Source organism: Amblyraja radiata, chromosome 4, assembly GCF_010909765.2.
Source record: "Amblyraja radiata isolate CabotCenter1 chromosome 4, sAmbRad1.1.pri, whole genome shotgun sequence".
Lineage (NCBI taxonomy): Eukaryota > Metazoa > Chordata > Chondrichthyes > Rajiformes > Rajidae > Amblyraja > Amblyraja radiata.
Window position 1 is genome coordinate 55248123 of NC_045959.1, and position 21833 is coordinate 55269955.

At 46.7% G+C, this 21833-nt stretch overlaps 2 protein-coding genes across 2 annotated transcripts in view; one reads left to right on the top strand and one right to left on the bottom strand.

Moving 5' to 3' along the window:
• kcns2 (potassium voltage-gated channel modifier subfamily S member 2) overlaps nucleotides 1-11369 on the bottom strand; it is a 33917-nt gene extending 22548 nt beyond the window's left edge. Inside the window, exon 1 of the mRNA XM_033019462.1 lies at nucleotides 11215-11369. The gene's annotated coding sequence lies outside the window, so the exon portion shown is untranslated. The remainder of the gene's footprint in view (nucleotides 1-11214) is intronic.
• Nucleotides 11370-11380: 11 nt separating this feature from the next.
• Nucleotides 11381-21833, top strand: part of nipal2 (NIPA like domain containing 2) — a 49591-nt gene continuing 39138 nt past the window's right edge. The window contains exon 1 of the mRNA XM_033019463.1: nucleotides 11381-11585. Within this exon, the coding sequence (XP_032875354.1) occupies nucleotides 11475-11585 (111 nt within the window). The 5' untranslated portion in view covers nucleotides 11381-11474. The remainder of the gene's footprint in view (nucleotides 11586-21833) is intronic.

Sequence of the window (21833 nt, forward strand, 5' to 3'; positions counted from 1 at the left end):
GACCTGCTGAGTTACTCCAGCACATTGTGTACTTTTGTGTAAACCAGCATCCACAGTTACTTGTTTCTACATAAAACTAGTATGAACAGGTGATCGTTGGTCTGCTTGGACTCGGTGGGCCGAAGGGCCTACTTCCATGCTGTATCTCTAAACTCTAAACACTACCAGTGCTTTTCATAGACAACAGCTCTGCCTTCAATACGGTTATCCCCACCAAGCTCACCACCAAACTCCACCAGCTAGTCCTCAGCTCGTCGATATGCGACTGGATCCTGAATTTCCTGACTGAGCGACCGCAGGCAGTGAGACTGGGCCCGCACCTGTCCTCCACTATCACCCTGAGCACCGGCACACCACAGGGCTGTGTACTGAGCCCAATGCTCTACTTCCTCTTCACACACAACCGTGTTCCTGCATTCGACACCAACACCATTGCCAAGTTTGCAGACGACACAACGGTGATCGGGCTGATCACCAACGGAGATGAAACACACTACAGAGGCAGAACCTGGTGGATTGGTGCTCACATAACAACCTGTCCCTAAACACTTCTAAGACCGAGGAGCTGATTATCAACTACAGAAGGACACATAATGGGGAATACGCTCCAATCTCCATCTACGGGGACAGTGTGGAGAGAGTGTCCAGCTTTAGGTTTCTGGGCACTCACATTTCAGAGGATCTCACATGGTCCACCAACACCGCTGCGCTGGTCAAGAAGGCACAACAATGAATGTTCTTCCTGAGGACATTAAAACAGACTGGTCTGCCCTAACAGCTGCTGACAACCTTCTACCGCTGCACCACAGAGAGCATCCTAACATATGGCATCTCTGTGGTATCTCAGCTGCACGGAGGCGGAGAGGAGAGATCTTCAGTGCGTCGTCCACAGAGCGCAGAAGATTATTGGGACACAGCTACCAGCCTTGGAGGGCATCTACAATACACGGTGCCTCAGGAAGGCTGTCAGCATTCATAAAGACTCCTCACACCCTTGCAATAGTCTGTTCGAACTTCTACCATCCGGCAGACGTTACAAGGCCCTCTACGCCCGCACCCCCAGACTTAGGAACAGCTTCATCCCCAGAGCTATAGCTGCTCTGAACTGGCCCTGCTGAGTGTCCCCCCCCCCCCCATGAACTGTCTCCCTCGGATGGTCACGTCACACATCGACCCGGCACAGACCTATTTGCACTTTATACGGCTATAACTGGTTTTTTTTATCTTGTTTCTCTGGGTGACAACATTTTTAGCTAATTAAGTTATTACATCGAATGGAAGCTGCATTCCAAATCTCGTTGTACCTCTGTGCAATGACAATAAAATATATTATTATTATTATTATTATTATTTGACGGCACTCATATACTATTTGATCGGTCTGGAGATCAGGCAAAACAAAGCTTTTCACTGTATCACGCTTTACGTTTCAATAATAAAACAATACCAATAATTCTGTCCTTCCAATCCATAAATCTCTCACTAATTCACACTTTAAAAGACATTTGGACAGGTACATGGATAGGACAGGTTTAGTGGGATATGGGTCAAATGCAGGCAGGTGGGACTAGCGTAGATGGGGCAGGTTACTTGTTTTGTTTATTGTCACGTGTTCCGAGGTGCAGTGAAAAGCTTTTTGTTGCGTGCCATCCAGTCAGTGGAAAGACTATACATAATTACAATCGAGCCGTCCACAGTGTACAGATACAGGATAAAGGGAATATCATACAGTGTAAGATAAAGTCCAGTAAAGTCCAATTAAAGATAGTCTGAGGGTCTCCAATGATGTAGATAGTAGCTCAGGACCGCTCTCTAGTTGTTGATAGGATGGTTCAGTTGCCTGATTACAGTTGAGAAGAAACTGTCTCTAAATCTGGCGGTGTATGTTTTCTCACTTCTGTACCTCTTGCCTGATGGGAGGGGGAAAAGAGGGAGTGTCCGGGGTGCGACAGCCTTGATTATGTTGGTGGCCTTTGAAGTAATTCTATTTTTACTGAAAGTGACCAATGGTTCCTTATTATCACATGTACCAAGGTACAGTGAAGTTCTTTTTTTTGCACACAAATCAGTAAGATTATTGCCATACATAAGTACAATCTCCAATTAAGTACAAGATGCATAGAATCAGTCCACTGAGTCTAAATGCAAGAGTCACCAGGTTTTGGCACCGTTTTCTAATTGTAATTTAGATTTCCCGTGCAAGATAAAATAGAGTGGAGTTTACAGCCCCATTGGACGTGAACTTAATAAACAATGGAGCAGGCTGACAGTAACTAGTGGCTATCCCCTGCTCCTACCTCGTTTGATAGTACCAATGGTTCAATAGTTTATCGTGAGATACAGAGATACAGTGAAATGCTTGTTCTTCATGCTATCCATCCAATCACACTATACGTGAGTACAATAGTCACCACCTTCCTGTGCCATCTTGCAACATCCAAGTCTGGAATGTTTGATCAAGTGTGATAAATGTGATTCTTGTATTTCTCACTTTAAGTTTACATGTCCTGGTCATTGACACTAAAATGGAGACACAAGTACCTGCAGATGCTGGTTTACCAAAAAAAGGAAACAAAGTGCTGGAGTAACTCAGCGGATCAGGCAACATCTCTGGAGAACATACATCGGCGACGTTTTAGATCGGGACCCTTCTTGGGTCTGAAGGATAGGACAGCTTTAGAGGGATAGGAGCTAAACGCAAGCAGGTGGGTTTAGTAAAGATGGGGCATATTGGTCAGCATGGGCAAATTGGGCTGAAGGGCCCGTTTCCACGCTGTATGACTCTATGACCTGAAATGTCACCTATCCATGTTCTCCGGTGAAGCTGTTTCACCTGCTGAGTTACGCCAGCACTTTGTTTCTTTCATTGACACTAAACATGTCCAGTGTATTTAAGTGATAACTGGAGAACAACCTAAAACCCGCTGTGACCCGTAAAACTGTTGATACCACAGTTGTACTTAATGACTTCCAAGAAATGGCGGCACAGTGGTGCAGCGGTAGAGTTGTTGCCTTGCAGCTCCAGAGACCCAGGTTCAATCCTGACTATGGGTGCTGTCAGCATGGGGTCTGTACGTTCTCCCCGTGACCTCCCAGGAGCTCCAGATTCCTCCCACACTCCAAAGATGTACAGGTTTGTAGGTTAATTGGCTTCGGTAAAATTGGAAATTGTCCCTAGGTTTAGGATAGTGCAAGTGTGTGACAATATGACAATTAAATACTCTTGACTGAAATTTAGCCCTAGGTGCAGTTTCCGTGAGTGGCTGAATGGCCTGTTTCCGTGATGTATCTCTATAGTCTAAAGTCTAAATTATCATCTGGTCTGATCACAAACCCATAACAACAGATTCCCTCCACATAGAGCTGCGATCCTATCTCCTGCTGCGATTAATCGGTGGTTAATCCTGGGTGAGGTTTGAAAACTACTCTATTAGGTTTGCATAAAATAAGAAATCAGCATGAGACAAATGAAAGTGACGGCAATACATGTTAGCAGCCGGAAGGATGGGATGAGATCACACAACAGTGCCGACGAGCTGCGGCTTTGAATCTCGATCTTTATTGCACATTTGACATTGATGTAGATTTGATTAGAATGCTTCCTCTCACTTCACAGCCTTATTGTCGAACCTGACACCGAGAGACGTCTTCAACCACAACACCTCATTGTCACAAAGAACTACTTTATACTTTTTATTCCCAAGGGCGGCACAGTGGCGCAGAAATAATTTTGCTGCTTTACAGAACCAGGGACCTGGGTTTGATCCTGATTGTGTGTGTACGTATGCATATATATATGTGTGTGTATTTCTATGTGTGTGTGTGTATACGCTCACCCCAGAGACAAGCGAAAGGCGCCCCCCGGAGCCAATCACCCCCATCACCCATTCCCCCAATGTAACCCTTTCGCCCAACGCAATATTCCACCACTCACCCATAGCCCCCAAATGCACAGGCGTGGCTCATTTCCCCTCATCCCCTACCCTCACCTCCTCCCCTCCTCCACTCCCTCCTTCACCTCTCCCTCCCTCTCCTTTCCCCTACCCTCAGTCACTCCCTACCACCCTTCAGAAACCCTCTCCCCTCCCTACCCTCCGACGCCAGGCCCCGTTTCCCCAAAGCAATATTCCACCATTCATCCATTTCCCCAACGCAACCCGTTTCCACCACTCTCCAGTTCCCCCAACGCAATCAATTCTTTCCATGTGGGGGGGGCAGTGTGCACTTCCCGGAGCCAATGAATTGACTCGACTTTTGGGCTGACATCGGCACTCCCTGGAGGCAATGAATCCTTCCCACATGGGGGGGACAGTCGGCGCTTCCCGGAGCCAATGAATGAATCGACTCGACTTTTCGGTCGGCGTCGGCGCTCCCTTGAGCCAATCAATCATTGGGGGGGGGTAAAAATCTCACTCACTTCTTACTCCCCTTGAAGCTGCTGATCCCACTGTCTCTCTGTTACCTCTCCCTCCCTCTCCTTTTACCTACCCTTAGTCACTCTTTCCCTCACCTCTACCCTTTCGCACTCCCCCATTAAAGACAATGTTTAAATAACATTTCTTCTCCTCCAATCCCCCACTCCGTCACCTCTCATAGCTTGTGTATTGGCAACAGAGATCCCATTGTGATGTCATTGTCGGTTTTCGGAATCTTCACGGCAGCTTGTGTAAATGAGATCCCATTGTGATTGGACGACTGTGAGATGCCATTATGACATCATAACTGGAAGCTGCTAGAAAAGTCTCCCACTCATAGACAGTTATTATTTTCAAAGTTGGCTTTTTTTTAAACTTTAAATATCAATAACGTGACACGGTAAAACGCTGAGTAAGATTCTGCAAATAGATTTTGCGCTATGGTATACTGTTTTGGCGTAGTTCCTTGATCTCACAGACAGACAGACAGACAGACAGACAGACAGACAGTCAGACAAACAAGACGAGACTTTTAATAGTATACAGATAGATATATACACACATAGAACTTTTTGTTTCTTGTTTATTATATTGTTTGCAGAGTACTACGTTTACATATTCTATTGTGCTGCTGCAAGTATAAACTTCATTGTTCTATCTGGTATATATGACAATAAGATACGCTTGGCTCTTGACTACGGGTGCTGTCTGTACGGACTTTGTACTTTCTCCCTGTGACCGCATGGGTTTTCTCCAGGTGCTCCAATTTACTCCCACACTCCGAAGACGTGCAGGTTTGTAATTTCATTGGCATCTGTAATTTGTCTCAAGGTTGTAGGATAGAACTAGCGAACAGGTGATCACTGGTCGACGCAGACTTGTGGGCCGAAGGGCCTGTTTCCAAACTGTATCTCTAAACTGAAAAAAAGACAAAGTGCTGGAGAAACTCAGCAGATCAGACAGCAGCTCAGGCATGCTGAGTTACTCCAACACTTTGTCTCTTTTTGTAAACTAGCCATCTGCAGTTCCTTGTGTCTCCAATATAGAAGGTATCCTGACTGGTTGCATCATGGCCTGGTACGGCGATTCCAAAGCACAGGAACGCAAGAGGCTGCAGAGAGTGGTGGAGAACATGAATAGGTGATGTTTCGAGTTGGGACCTTGGCTTTTAATTATTAAAAGTTTACAGTCTAATTACTACATGCACAGTATTGTAAATCAATGATCTATGGATTTGCTTGAGAAAAGCTGGTGCCTTCCATATGAATAGTAATTTAAGAAATAATCAATTAGTCTGTGGAGACTCAAAAGATTACAGATGCTGGAATCTTGATCAAAAGGCCAGTGGGTGAAGTGACAATAGAGATTGTGTTTTATGCAGATGAACAACAGAATGGTCCCAATTTCTGTATCCCAAGATCCTTGAATCTCGGAGATAGAGCAGATAAAGAACTTACAATAAGATCTCCTTGTTTAGTTTATTGTCACATGTACCGAGGTACAGTGAAAAGCTTTTGTTGCATGCTAACCAGTCAGCAGAAAGACAATACATGGTTACAATGCACTTTTAATCCACAGTCTGAAGGAGGGTCCCGAACAAAAACATCTGACCATTTCCCTCCACAGACGCTGCCTGGCCCGCTGAGTTCATCCAGCAGATTGACTTTCTCTCTTCACAATTCAGTCATTTGAGTTAATTATTTCTTAAACTGTATCACTGTACAATCTGTGCTGTTTTTTACTTTATTGCGACACTTTGTAAAAGTGTTGCTACGATCAAGTGGTTTATACCAAGTTACTGAGCGATCAGCTAACGGGAACGATAAGTCACGGCTTAACTATTAAAGCTTCCATCGAGTTCAAACACATGGATTTGGATAAATATGGAGAAAAATTGAATCGATAACCAGTTAGTTCCAAAGACAAATACCTGTCAGTAAAATAGCAGTGAAATAGCAACATTTAGGACAGCACAGTGCTGCAGTGGTAAAGTTGCTGCCTTACGGCGCCAGAGACCTGGGTTTACCTAATATAACAGTGATGATCGAATGGCGGAGCACACTTGATGGGCCGAAAGGTCTAATTCTGCTCCTATGTCTTATGGCTTATTGTTCCGAAATTGGCTCCTTGACTTTATTGTAATTCAGAATCATTGGTGGGCTGGCTACAAAGATTTTGCAGAGGGGCTGGTATACGCTATGGTGCAGTACATCGGCGCAGTGGTAGACCGCTGCAACGGGCCTTCATGGCCAGCTGCAGTTGACTTTGGAAATGGCACCAAAACCTGGCAACTCAGTGGGCTGTTTCTATGCATTATGTACTTAACCGAGGATTGTACTTATGTATAGCAATAATCTTACTGATCTTTCTACTGTTTTTATTATTTTAAGTATGTTCTAAACGTTTGTTTCAATGTTTCTTGGTTAGTTTATGTGGGGGGTGGGAGGAAATCGGGGGAAACTTTTTTCAGTCACTTACCTCGACGGAGATGCGATTTTCTCCGTGTCGCATCTCCGCCCCTCTTTGCGGCCTAACAATATGGAGTGGCGCAGCCTTTCCTGGAGACCGGCCCGGAGTTTCAAGTCGCGGGCGCGGCGCAGACTTTCCATCGCGGAGCTTGGGATCCTTTGCCGAGGATCGCCAGAAGATGAGCTCCGACCACGGGGCCTGTGGACTTTAACACCATGAAGCCCGGTAAGAAGAGACTGACTCGGGAGCTCCATGCTGTGTTCCAGTCCGTCCCGATGCCAGAGTTTCAGTCATCCGGATGAGGGGGCTTGGACATCGGACCGTCGGCAACGGCACATGCGGAGGGTTCAAGGCCCCGGCCACGGGTGAAAAAAGAGGAAGATGGCTGAACTTTATTGCCTTCCCATCACAGCGAGGAATGTTGATTCCACTGTTACATTTATTTTACGTGTGTATTGTGTTCTTTTCACTTAGTATGGCTGTATGGTAACTCAAATCTCACTGTACCTTAGTTGGTTAAGTGACAATAAACATGAACTTGAACTTGAACTTGAAAAGAGAACTTCACTTACCTTGGTGCATGTGATAATAAAAGAACCATTGAGCTATTAAATCTGGCTGCATCAATGTTGAAATAATCCTTCACAAAGTGGACAAACTAAACATTTGAGCACAAAGTGTTGCCCTGGAACAGAGCCTCTTGTGATGAAGGGCAGAGATGTCATAGAGTCACAGAGTCATACAGCACGGAAACAGGCCCTTCACCCCAACTTGTCTGAGCCAACCAAGATGCCCCATTTAAGCTAGTCCAATTTGCATGCATTTGGCCTAAACCTTTCCTATCCATGTACCGTCCAAGTATATTTTTAAATGTTGCGATGGTATCTGTCTCATCTACCCCCTTGGGCAGATCGTTCCATATATCCAACGCCTCTGAAAAGGTTGTTCTCAAGTTCCTATTAAATCATTCACATCTCACCTTAAACCTGTGACCTCCGGTTCTTGATTCCCCTATTCAGTGTAAAAGATTCTGTGCATTTGCAAAATCAATTCCGCTCATTATCCACCTCTATAAGATCACCACTCAGCCTCCTGCCCTGCAAGGAATAAAGTCCTAGTCTACTCAACCTCTCCCTATAACTCAGGCCATCAACTGTTGGCATAATCCTCGTGAATCTTCTCTTTCCAGCTTATATTGAGAAGACTCCATTAAGATGGAAAACGTGCAGAGAAAACTAACATGGATGTTGCTGGGATTCAAGGGACTGAGCAATAGGGAGAGGATGGGTAGGCTAGGACTTTATTCCAGGGGTGGTGGTGGAAGCAGATATGATAGTGGTTTAAGAGGCTTTTAGATAGGCACAGAGGGTTCTGGGATTACTTTATCTTGGTGTCATATTGGGCACAGACATTGTGGGTTATGGGGCTGTTCCTGCGCCAACAAGGAGAATATGGTTGAATGGCCTATTTCTGGTCTGTATAATCTACCACAAACCATTTTGTTGTTAATATTCACTTCCCAAACTGGTTTTCCATTGATTATGGATCAGGCAGTGAATGTGATTTGAGTCACACCACAAACCGTTCTGTAATTTATTCTTAATGATTTTGTGGCGAATCCTGAGAGTAAACAGACTTTCCTTCTGATCTAGACCACAGAGCCTGTGCAGAGTGGGAAAATATCTGAAATAACCACCCAAATTATGCAGGTTGCTGCCTGCAACATTCACAAATTATTCACGTTCACTGAGACTGTTAATGGGCAAAATTGAAATATGTTGCAAAACACTATTATATAGGAAGACTTAACAGGAAGTAAATTCACTGATATTAACACACATATTTACTCAGATAAACCTGTCGTCACACACAGGCACACCTAGAAATTCAACAGCTGGTTAGTTATCCCCATTTCACAAGCCTTCACATTTACTTTTAGTTATACAGTGTGGAAACAGGTCCTTCGGCCCATCAAGTCCATGCCAACCAGCGATCCTACACACCGGGGATATTTTTACAATTATTACCGAAGCCAATTAACCTACGAACATGCACGTTTTTGGAGCATGGGAGGAAACCGGAGCACCCGAAGAAAACCCACGCGATCACGGGGAGAACGTACAAACTCCGTATAGACGGCACCCGAGGTCAGGATCGAACCCGGGTCTCTGGCGCTGGAAGCCAGCAACTCTACTGCCGTGCCACCCTGGTGTTTTTCTACCAGATAAACACGAGGACTCAGAGGCAGGGTCAGGCAGAACGATGAGATCACAAACATCAGTAAAAAACCCAGGTGAACCAGTTAAAAGCTTCAAAATAGGTCAGCGGTGAGTTACACTAGACAAAATCTTTCTGCTTCTTAATTGAATCGGTAAGAGAGACCCAGAGTTCAAATCAGTGCCAGAATTTTAAATTCAGTTTATAAGTCCTATATTTTTAAAGAGCTCGGCACAGTAATGGTGACCACAAAACCTCAGGATTATCATTTCAAAATCCATTTGTTGACCCGTTCACTCTGGGTTATGTTATCCCACTTTATCATCCACTCCCTTCACACACAGGGGAAATTTACAGAGGACCAATTAACCTACAAACTTGCTTGTCTTTAGGATGTGAAAAACATTTTTCACACAGAGAGTGGTGAATCTCTGGAATTCTCTGCCACAGAAGGTAGTTGAGGCCAGTTCATTGGCTATATTTAAGAGGGAGTTAGATGTGGCCCTTGTGGCTAAAGGGATCAGGGGGTATGGAGAGAAGGCAGGTACAGGATACTGAGTTGGATGATCAGCCATGATCATATTGAATGGCGGTGTAGGCTCGAAGGGCCGAATGGCCTACTCCTGCACCTATTTTCTATGTTTCTATGTGGGAGGAGACCTGAGCACCCGGAGGAAACCCACGTGGTCACAGGGAGAACGTGCAAACTCCAAACACAGACAGTACCCAAGGTCAGGATCGAACCAGGGTCTCTGGTGCCGTGAGCTCCTTCAGGAATGAAAGTTGGCATCTTATCCTGTCTGGCTTCTTTCCGACTCTGGGATCTCTGACATGGACCAGACAGCTGGGTGCATCCGCAAATAAGCAGCCAACCGCCGCTGAGGTTGGAGAGACCCTGCAGCTCTTTCCCAAGGGCATTGTCTGAAGGGCCTCATCCCAGGGGAATTGGGGATGCGCATTGCCAGAGTTTGAGTTGCTACCTCAAAAAGGCAGCCAGCATCATCATCATCAAAGACCCACACCACCCTGTCCACACTCTCATTTCACTCCTGCCATCAGGAAGAAGGTACAGGAGCCTGAAAACTGTAAGGTCCAGGTTCAGGAACAGCATCTTCCCTACATCAGGATATTAAGCATAACAACCTCCAAATAAGCTCCGAACTACATCGTCGTGGGGGTATTGGTTTTGTCTTTTTGCACTGTCATTGGTTGTTTTTATGTGTGTGTATATGTATATATATATAATATTACATATACAGAGTACTATGTTTACATATTCTGTTGTGCTGCTGCAAGTAAGAATTTCATTGTTCTGTCTGGGACATGACAATAAAACACTCGTAACACGACTCTTCTGAGAGTAACTACATCCCGTGGGAATTGGGGATGGACATTTCCAGAGTTCCCACATGCCATGGGAACTGGGAAAGGGCATTGCCAGTTTAGTTTAGTTTGGAGATGCTGCGTGGAAACAGGACCTTCGACCCACCGAGTCCGCGCCGACCAGCGATCGCCGTACACTAGCACTATCCTACACACCAGGGAACAATTTACAGAAACCAATTATCCTGCAAACCTCTTACTCAAGGCAAGAGACTGTGCACCCACCCAATCTATTCCTCTCATGAATTTGTACACCTCTATAAGATCACCCCTCGTTCTCCTGTGCTCCAAGGAATAGAGTCCTCGCCTGCTCAACCTCTCTCTGTAGCTCAGGCCATCAAGTCCTGGCAACATTGAGTCATACAGGGTGGAAACAGACTTCAGCCCACACTGACCAACATGCTTCATCTACATTAGTCCCACCTGTCTGCGTTTGGTCCATATCCCTAAAACCTGTCCCATCCATGTACCTGTCTAATTGCTTCCTAAACGTTGCCCCTCTCACCTTAATGTTAATTCTTTGGTGGGAGGGGTTATTTTCTAGGGTTAAGTTTAAATTTTGTTGGCAAAATATCTCCACTTTACCATCTCCACAAGAAACCCTTTAAATGTGCTGACAATTCGCTACTCTTGTTGCCATGTGCAGAAGAACAAAGGCTCGCAATCAGAGCAACAAAATATGTAATTATCAATAAAATGAATGCGGGAAGGGCGCGGACTTCTCACTTACCCGGGTGTAGGCTGGTGTCGGTGGTCCCTCTGGTCAGCGCTGACTTGCTGGTCAGCGACCGAGCTTCCACTGCAACTATCCAGGAAGTTTCGCTGGAGAATGGGGCGGCGCATTGCTGTGTGTGTGTGTGTGTGTGTGTCTCGGTGTGCGTGGAGAGAGGGAGGGAGAGAAAGGGAGGGAGCAAAGGGGTGGAGGATGAAGGATGAAGGAGGGGAAGGCACGGTTCAGCCTCCTGGAGAGGGAGAGAGGGAACAGAGCGAATGGCGAGTGCCAGCCCTGTGATAACGCTCCGGCCGTTTGGCAATGTTACCCACCAGCAACTGGCCCAAAGCACCGAGCCACCTGTCTGGTCCGCCCTACACCTCTACCAGGTGAGAGGGGGACGGGGAGGGTGGGAGAGAGGGAGGGGGGGGAATGAGAGAGAGGGAAGTGAGGGGGAGAAAGGGAGGCGAGGAATGAGGGGTGAGAGAGAGGGAGGAGGGGGAGAGAGAGAAGGAGGAGGGGGAGAGAGAAGGAGGAGGGGGAGGAGAGAGGGGGACTACTCACTGGCCAGAAAGAGCCTCCTCTGGAGACGATGAATTACCAACAGCAACAATTATGATTCAGAAAATAGATGATAAAGATTTCCTCTCTGCCATTCCCATTATGAGAGAGGGTTTAAAGTTATTCTTTAGGGTTTGGGAGGGGAGGGGGGTCACTCCGGGACCCCTCTCGCCTCGGTCAGCAATGCCCCCCGACCGGGATGAAGGGATCCGACCCGGGAGCGGTTTCAACCTTGTTATATTGCCATCGTTGCGAGTCTAACGTGCGTCTCCCGGGCGTTGTCTCGCATAAGCGAGCGGATGAATCAGAAAAACACTAAGTCTGCTGCCGTGATGGCTGCTAGATGCTTTGGGAACTTAGGTTGGGGTTTTTCTCTCTCTCGTTATCTTAAATCGATTGGGTGTTGTGACTTACTTTAAAAGGGAATTGGTTTAGCTTTATTATCGAGCAACAGTGAAACGCGTTGGTTTTCATGTTATCCAAACAGATAACCCATACATAAATACAACCAGTTCAAACTCGAGTGCAACCGATAGGGCAGAGGGGAAGATACAGAGTGCAGAATGTAGTTCTCAACGTTGTAGAGCAGAGAAGATGTATCAGGTGGCGCAGCGGTAGGGTTGCAGCGCCGGAGACCCGCAGCACTCGCTGTCTGTACGGAGTTTTTCTTCTCCCTGTGACTACGTGGCTTTTCTCCGGGTGCTCCGGTTTCCTCCCACATCCCAAGCACATCCCCCAACCTCCCAAGGAGGTTAATTGGCTACCGTAAAATTGTCCCCCATGTGTAGGATTGTGTTAGTGTGCGGGGTGATCGCTGGTTGGTGCAGACTGGTTGTGCCGAAGATCTTGTTTCCGCGCTATACCTCTAAAGAAAGGGGGGGGGAGGGGAGCCTGTCCCACTTGGGTGACCTAATCCGTGAGTTCTGGCGAGTTTGCCCTTGACTCATACTCGCAGCATGGTCGACACAAGGTCGTTGAAGGTCTTCGTAACTCTCCTTCATGCTCGAGAGTGGTCTCCGTGTATCCGAGGCCTCAGCTAGGTCTCCTTATGACCACGTGGGTTTTCTCTGGGTGCTCCTGGTTTCCTCCCACATCCCAAAGACGTGCGGGTTTGTAGTTCAATTGGCCCTCTGTAAATCGCCCCTTGTGCATGAGGAGTGGATGAGAAAGTGGGACAACATCGAACTAGTGCAAATGGGTGATCAATGGTTGGCGTGGACTTGGTGGGCTGAAGTATCTCTTTCCATGCTGTCTTCCTAAAACTAAAAAAAGATAGGCTCTTTAATCCAGACCTTGAACGCTGTTTGTGTGGGGTTTGCACATTCTCTCTGTGACTGCGAGGGTTTTCTCCGGGTGCTCCAGTTTCCATCCCACATCCAAAAGGTTAATTGACCCTCTGTGAATTGCCCATGGTATTTAGGGAGTGGGATTACATAGAACTAGAGTGTCGGTGGTCGCTATGGACTTAGTGGGCCGAAGGGCCTGTTTCCATGCTGTATCTCTAAACTAAAAAAGGATAGACTTTTTAACCTGTCCTCTCCAATATCTGTTCTACTCAGGATGCTGCTGTTTCCTCTCTATACCCTTGTCTTGTTCTTCCCCCGGACGTCTTATTCCGTGACATGTTGCACATCAGCCATCACCTCACTGGTCTGACAGACTCTATTCAAAACATAAGTTTACGAAGATGTTGCCAGGACTCGAGGGCCTGAGCTATAGGCAGAGGTTGAGCAGCCTATTCCTTAGAGCGCGGGAGGATGAGGGGTAATCGTATAGAGGTGTATAAAAACATGAGAGAAATAGATCGGATAAACGCACAGTCTTGTGCCCAGAGTTTTGGGTCGGGACCCTTCTTCAGGCTGGAGTAGGGAGGGAGAAAGCTAGAAATGAGAGATGAGACAAGGCCTGGCAAATGGAAGATGTGATGAGGGGGGGGGGGGGGGTGGCTGGCAAATGGGAGTGATTGGCAAAGTTTACTGGTGAAAAGGAGACAAAAGAATGTCAGATAAGGAAGAAAAGAGTAGTAGTAACATAGTGGTGCAGCTTGTAGAGCTCCTACCTCACGGCATCAGCGATCTGGGTTCAATCCTGACCTCGGGTGCTATTTATATTTAATTTGCACATTCTCCCTATGAACTTAAGGGTTTCTTCAAGGTGCTCTAGTTTGCTCCCACTTCCCTAAGACGTGCAGGTTTGTAGCTAATTGGCTTCAGTGAAAGACCCCTAGTGTGTGGGGAGTGGATGTGAAAGTGGGATAACATAGAACTAGTGTGAATGGGTGATTGATGGTGGGCCGATGGGCCTGTTCCCGTGCTGTATCTCTTAACTAAACTGCAACTCATCTTAAAATTATGCATGAAGTGCAATGCCGTAGAGAGGGATATGAGTGGAATAATTTTCCAGACCTTATCCTCATCCCAACTCTCTTTCCCAGCATTCTTCCCCTCATTCCATCTGTCTGAAGAAGGGTCCACACCGAAACATCCCTCCATTCCCTCCACAGATGTTGGCTGGCCCGTGTTTTGCTCAAGAGTCCAGCATCTGCAGGAAGGAACTGCAAATGTTGGTTTGTACCGGGGATAGACACAAAATGCTGGAGTCACTCAGCCGGTCAGGCAGCCTCTCTGGGAATAGATGACGTTTCATGTTGGAACCCTTCTTCTGACTGCAAGTAGAAGGGGGAGGGGGAGAAACTGGAGGTAGGAAGAGGCCAGAAGAAAGCTAGACTGGCAACAGATGACCATGGAAGGAAGATGGAGCTCTAGTACTGCTTTGTTTTCCTTTTCTCTAGAGATGCTGCCTGAGCCACTGAGTGACTCCAGCATTTTATGTCTATTTCCAGCATCTGCAGTTCCTTGTGTCTACAAGTCACTTTATTCTCCTGCGCTTTGCTCCACAATGCAGAGACCCTCTTTGCGTCCCCTTTTTCGCTTCGCTTCTCAGACAATGCAATTTAGGGCGGCACGGTGGCGCAGCGGTGGAGTTGTTGCCTTACAGCGCCAGAGACCCGGGATTGATTCTGACGACAGGTGCTGTCTGTATGAAGTTTTGTACGTTCTCCCTGTGACTTTCTCCTTTTAAAAAAAAAAAAAAAGTTTTTAATCAAAAATATTTATTCAAATATTAAAATAGTATTTACAATACAATAAAACAAAACACCACCATAATACAAGATGAACAAATATGCTAAGCAACTGCTAAACAACTATATTGCAATCCTTGTCCAGGATACATTCAACCCCCCTCGGTGCCCAGCGGTCGCGGAACTCCCTCAGGGTGCCCGTAGACAGGGCGTATTCCCTTTCTATCCGCACCCGGGCACGGACGTATCCCCGGAAAAGGGGCAGGCAGCCGGCTCGGGTAGAGCCCTCCACCGTCTGGCGCCTTGACTCGCGGATGGCCAGCTTGGCCAGGCCCAGGAGCAACCCAACCAGGACATCTTCAGCCCTACCCTCTCCCCTACGCACAGGGTGTCCAAAGATGAGGATGGTGGGTGAAAAATGCAGCCAGAAGGCAAGGAGCAGCCCCTTTAGGTATTCAAACAGTGGCTGCAGCCTCACGCACTCCATGTACATGTGGAACACAGACTCTTCCAGCCCGCAAAAGTGGCAGGCGGCTGGCGAGTCCGTGAACCGCGAGAGAAACAGGTTGCAGGGAACACCTCGGTGCAATACCCTCCACCCCAGGTCCCCAATGTAGAGGGGGAGAATCCCTGCGTAGAGGGACCCCCACCGGGGGCTCCCCTCGCGACCGGAAGGCAACACCGACCGCCACTTGGTGACTGGACGGTGGACCAGGGTGAGGAAGTGCAGGATTTGGAGGAGGAGCCCATACAGGACACGCCTCCCTGCGTCTCGGAGGGAGGTGAAGGGTGTCGAGGAAAGGCGGCTCAAATTGTGTGGGACCGGCTCCCGGGAAGGATTACGGCACCTGGGTCCGACGAGTACTTCCGGCTGAGCGGGGGCTTGCTCAGCCACAAGTACTCCACACGTTTGAGCCCCCCGGTCACCCGATGGGGCGGGACAAGGACCGGCTGCTCGCACGCCTGGGCCATCACCCTCCGCCGGCGGTGGGGGGGCCCGGTCAACGGCAACCAGGTTCCAGGCTCTGTGACTTTCTCCTGGTGCTCCAGTTTCCACCCAGGTCTCAACGAAGGGTCCCGTTCCTATGCTGTACTGTTCTATGTTCTATGTTGTGTACTCCTGCAGCTTGGAATGTTTCACGCAACATCCGGATCAGTGAGTTTCAGGCAGAGCAAAGTCCATTTTTTTACTGTGTGTATCCCTGTCAACAGCTGAAGAACACAACGTACTGTGTTACCCAGCTAACAAGATGAATGTTGACAGCAGCCACAACATCTCTTTCTAAACTTCCGTATGTTCTTTGTCTCATCCCTGCGAGTCTGTCCAGAGGGTGGTGAGGGGTGGCAGTGGGATTCTGGATGTGCACGGTGGCGCAGTGGTAGAGTTGCTGCCTCTCAGCGCCAGAGACCTGGGTTCAATCCCGACCACAGGTGCTATCGGTACGGAGTTTGTATTCTCCCCGTAACCTTTGTGGGGTTTTTTTCTGGGTGTTCCGGTTTCCTCCCACACTCCAAAGACGTCCAGATTTGTAGGTTAATTGGCTTGGTATAATTGTAAATTGTTCCTAGTATGTAGGATAATTAATGTGCTGGATCTCTGGTTGGCCCAAGGGCCTGATTCCACGCTGTATTTCTAAACTAAACTAAACTAAACTAAACAGGAGAGATCTTCTCAGCACTGTTCTCGATACTTGTTAGTGATCGGTGTGGTGAGCAGGCTTTCTGACAGACTGCTTAGAGTCACACCGACCAACATGTCCCATTTTCACCAGTCCCACCTGCCTGCCATTTATCCATATCCCTCTAAACCTGTTCTATCCACGTACCTGTCCAAATGTTTCTGAAACATTGCGATACTATCTCGTGCGATACATGCTTGGAGAAGCATTAAAACAACCCGATTGACAAAATAGGGGTAGAGGGGTTTTGGAGTCCATGTACATACTGTAGCTCAATGAAGATGCCAGAACTAGTAGATAGGGTGGACAAGAAGGTCATCTGGTATGCTTGCCATTGCTAGGAGCATTGAATATAAGGTTCAAGAAGTCATGATGCAGCTCTATAGGACATTTTTTTGGCCACATCCGGAGTCTTGTGTGCAGTTTTGGTCACCCCATTTCAGGAAAGATGTGGTGCCTTTGGAGAAGGTGCAGAGGAGGTTTACCAGAATGCTGCCTGGAATAGAAAGTATCAGTTACCGGGAGAGATTGAAGAGACGTGGATTGTTTTATCTGGAACGTGGGACGTTGATAGGAGACTTAATAGAAGTATATGAAATTATGAAGCATAGATAGGGCAGACTGGCACAACTTTTTTCACAGGGTGGAAATGTACAATACTAAAGGGTATAGCTATAAGGTGAGCGTGGAAAAGTTTAATGGAGATGTGCGTGGCTAATTCTTTGCACAGAGAGTGGTTGGAGCCTGGAACTCCACTTGCCAGATTTAGGTTTATTATTGTCACATGTACAGAGGTACAGTGAAGAGCTTTGTTTTGCCTGCTATCCAACCTAATCAGATAATACTATACACAAGTGCAATCACGCCAAACTTGCCCCGCAAATAAAGTAGAGTGAAGGAGAAGATACAGAGAGCAGAATATAGTTCTCAGCATTGTAGTGCATCAGTTCCAGAGACAGAGTCCAATGTCTAGAGATAATCGGACTGTACCCTAGTTTATGTAAGGACCGTTCAGAAGCCTAACGACAGTGGAAGAAGCTATTCCCGGGTCTCATGGTGCGCTCTTTCAAGCTTCTGTAATCTTCCCCGACGATGGGGGAGAAGAAGGCATTGGTCAGGTCACATTTGGAATATTGTAAGCGGTTTTGGGCCCCATAACTGAGGAATGATAGACACATAGAAACATAGAAAATAGGTGCAGGAGTAGGCCATTCGGCCCTTCGAGCCTGCACCGCCATTCAATATGATCATGGCTGATCATCCAACTCAGTATCCTGTACCTGCCTTCTCTCCATACCCCCTGATCCCTTTAGCCACAAGGGCCACACCTAACTCCCTCTTAAATATAGCCAATGAACTGGCCTCAACTACCTTCTGTGGCAGAGAATTCCAGAGATTCACCACTCTCTGTGTGAAAAATGTTTTTCTCATCTCGGTCCTAAAGGATTTCCCCCTTATCCTTAAACTGTTACCCTTTGTTCTGGACTTCCCCAACATCGGGAATAATCTTCCTGCATCTAGCCTGTCCAACCCCTTAAGAATTTTGTAAGTTTCTATAAGATCCCCCCTCAATCTTCTAAATTCTAGCGAGTACAAGCCGAGTCTATCCAGTCTTTCTTCATATGAAAGTCCTGACATCCCAGGAATCAGTCTGGTGAACCTTCTCTGTACTCCCTCTATGGCAAGAATGTCTTTCCTCAGATTAGGAGACCAAAACTGTACGCAATACTCCAGGTGTGGTCTCACCAAGACCCTGTACAACTGCAGTAGAACCTCACTGCTCCTATACTCAAATCCTTTTGCTATGAATGCCAACATACCATTCGCATTAGCATTGTAGGGGGTCCAGAGGAGTTTTATGGGAATGATCTCGGGATGATTGGGTTGATGTATGAGGAGGGTTTGGTGTCTCTGGGCCTGTACTTGCTGGAGTTTAGAAGGATGAGGGAGGGAATCGCATTAAATCCTATCGAATAATGAAATACCAAATAGAGTAGATGTGGAAAGGATGTTTCCAATAATAGGACAGTCTAGGACCAGAGGGTGCAAACTCAGAATAAATGGACGTACCTTTAGAAAGGAGATGAGGAGGAATTTCTTTAGCCAGAGGGTGGTGAATCTGTGACATTCATTGCCACAAACATGGAGGCCGCAACTGTACCACTGCACCACCATGCGTACCTATTATTGGGTATTTTTAAAGCGGAGATTGATTAATAAGGGTGTTTAGGGTTATGGGGAGATGACAGGAGAATGTGGTTGAGAGAGAAAAATAGATCAGCCATGATCGAATGGCGGAGTAGACTCAATGAGCCAAACGGCCTCCTCTGACTTTTGGTCTTAGTCTGAGGGAGTAATATCTCCCATGATACTTGCCCTCTCCTAAAGACTCACACTTTGGAGATATAGTGGGTAAACAAGGCCTTCGGCCCACCGAGTCCAGTGATCCCTGTACACGAGCACTATCCTACACATGAGGGACAATTTAGAATTTTTTCTGAACGTACAAACCTGTATGGCTTTGGAGTGTCAGAGGAATCCCACGCGATCCAAGGAGAACGTACAAACTCCGTATAGACAGCAGCCAAGGGCAGGATCAAACCCAGGTTTCTGGCGCTATGAGGCAGCAACTCTACCACTGCACCACCCTTGGCCATCTGTGAGCTTATTGAGGTGTACAAAATTGCAAGGGACATGGATGAAGTGAATGCTCACAGACTTTTTCCCAGGCTAGAAGATTCTAAAACCAACAGTGAAATGATAGTGAGATTTAAGAGATTTTTGGATTGACACACAGATATGCAGGTGACTTTAGATATACAGCGCGAATAGGGGCCCTTCAGCCCACTGAGTCCGTGCTGACCAGCGATCGCCCCTTACACAAGCAATATCCTACACTTTAGAGACAATTTACAATTTTAACAAAGCCAATTAACCTACAAACCTGTACGTTTTTGGAGTGTGGGAGGAAACCGGAGCACCTGGGGAAAACCCATGCAGTCACAGGGAGAACGTACAAACTCCGTGCAGATCGAACCTGGGTCTTTGGCGCTCTAAGGCAACAGATCTGCTGCTGAATCACCGTGCCGCCCAGCCACTGATCCTCTTTGCCCCAATCCCATCCATCAATAGGATTCCTGAAATGACCATCGATGAGCTCGGCTGCGATTTTCTTTACACAATGATTAGAGCACTCTGCATTTTTTTTAAAGCCACATTCTCTTAATACACAGAAAACAAATAACCAGCCCAGATAGGATAGTCCTTAAACAGGCTTGTGTGTGACTCACAATGCACACCTCCTTCACTTTGACTAATGCAAACATTTCCCCTGCCAAAACGTTGCACAGTGCCAATGATTTAATTAAACTGGAACAGCTGGGAGAGAGATTTTTATTCAATCTGTTAAATCAGAGGAATTTTCAACAGCCCTTGATGCACATCACTTAAAAAAGAATTAATCAAGTATCTGACCAAGAGGAATATATTATTAAAAATTTGGAAGACGCAGAGGAGATATGAGTTTTAATTTTGTTCATGGAGTTGCTGTGAGCTGCGGTGAGCTGTCTCGAAAGGTGATGGTTGTACGTTCAACATTGATTGAAGCCACAGCCAAGAAGGCACACCCAAGCAAAGTCTCTGCTTCCTGAGAGACTCAGCATGTCTCCAAAGACTCTTACAAACTCCTACAGATGCACCATAGAAAGTACATAAGTTATGGGAGCAGAATTAGTCCAACAAGCCTACTCCGCCATTCAATCATGGCTGATCTATCTTTCCCTCTCAAACTCATTCTGCTGCCTTCTCCCCATAACCCCTGACACCTTTACTGATCAAGAATATGTCAATCTCCGCTTTAAAAATACCCAATGTCTCCACAGCCTTTTGTGGCAATGAACTCCACAGATTCGCCACCCTTTGACTAAAGGAAATCCTCCTCATCTTTCTAAAGGTATGTCCTTTAATTCTGAGGGTATGGGCTCTGGTCCTAGACTCTCCCACCAGTGGAAACATCTTCTCTGCATCCACTCCATCCAGGCCTTTCACTATTTGATAAGTTTCAATGAGGTGTCCCCTCATCCTTCTAAACTCCAGTGAGTACAGGCCCATTGCATCAAAGCTCATCAAGAAGGAAACATACTGTCAGGTTGCATCACAGCTTGGTTTGGGAACAGCACTGCCAAACACCGTAAGAAACTGCAGAGTTTCAGATGTAGCCCAGTCCATCACACAAGAGAAGCAGCCAACATAATCAGACTTGACTCACCCCGGTCATTCATTCTTCTCCCTGCTCCGATCCAGCAGAACCAGTAGCTTGAAAGTGCACATCTCCAGGCTTAGGAATAGCTTCTTGCCCTCTGTTATCAGGCTTCTGAATGGTCCTTCCATAAGCTAGGGTACTGTCCGATTCACCTCTACCCCATTGCATATATTGAACTGTTGCAATGCTGAGACCTATATTCTGCACTCTGTATCCCCCCCCCCCCCTTGCTCTATCTATTGTGCTTGAGTTTGACTTGCTTGTATTTAGTTTAGTTTAGTTTAGAGAAACAACTTGAAAATAGGCATTCAGTCCACCGCCGACTATCGATCACCGTACACTAGCACTATCCGACACACTAAGGACAATTTAACCGAAGTCAATTACCTACAAACCTGCACGTCTTTGGAGTGTGCGAGGAAACCGGATTACCCGATGAAAACCCATGTGGTCACAGGGAGAACGTGCAAACTCCGTACAGCCAGCACCCGCAGTCAGGATCAAACCCCGGGTCTCTGGCGCTGTGAGGCAGCAACTGTACTGTGCTGCCCAATGTATAGTATTATCTGATTTGATTGAATGGCATGCACAACAATGTTCTACCCAATGTTACAGGGAGAAGGCAGGAGAATGGGGTTGAGAGGGAAAGATAGATCAGCCATGATTGAAAGACAGAGTAGACTTGATTGGCCGAATGGCCTAATTCTGCTCCTAGAATTTATGTACTTTTTCACTGTAACTCGATACAGGTGGCAATAATGAATGTAAATGCAGTTTGGTTTGTCTCTACTTTGGGATTAGTACACAGGAACTTACAAGTCCTCTGCCAATACATATTCCCAGATAGTTCATTGTGTTATAGAGTTCTACAGCACAGTCAACCTGTCCATGCTGACCAACAAGTACCTACCTATACTGATCTAATTACTCAGTATGGCCCATTACCTCTCTGTCTTGGAGATATAAGTGCCTGTCTCAATACTTTTTACATGCTCTGAGTCACTGCTTCCACCCCCCACACGTAGTTTGCATCAGTCGTCGCTTCTTCGCTGAG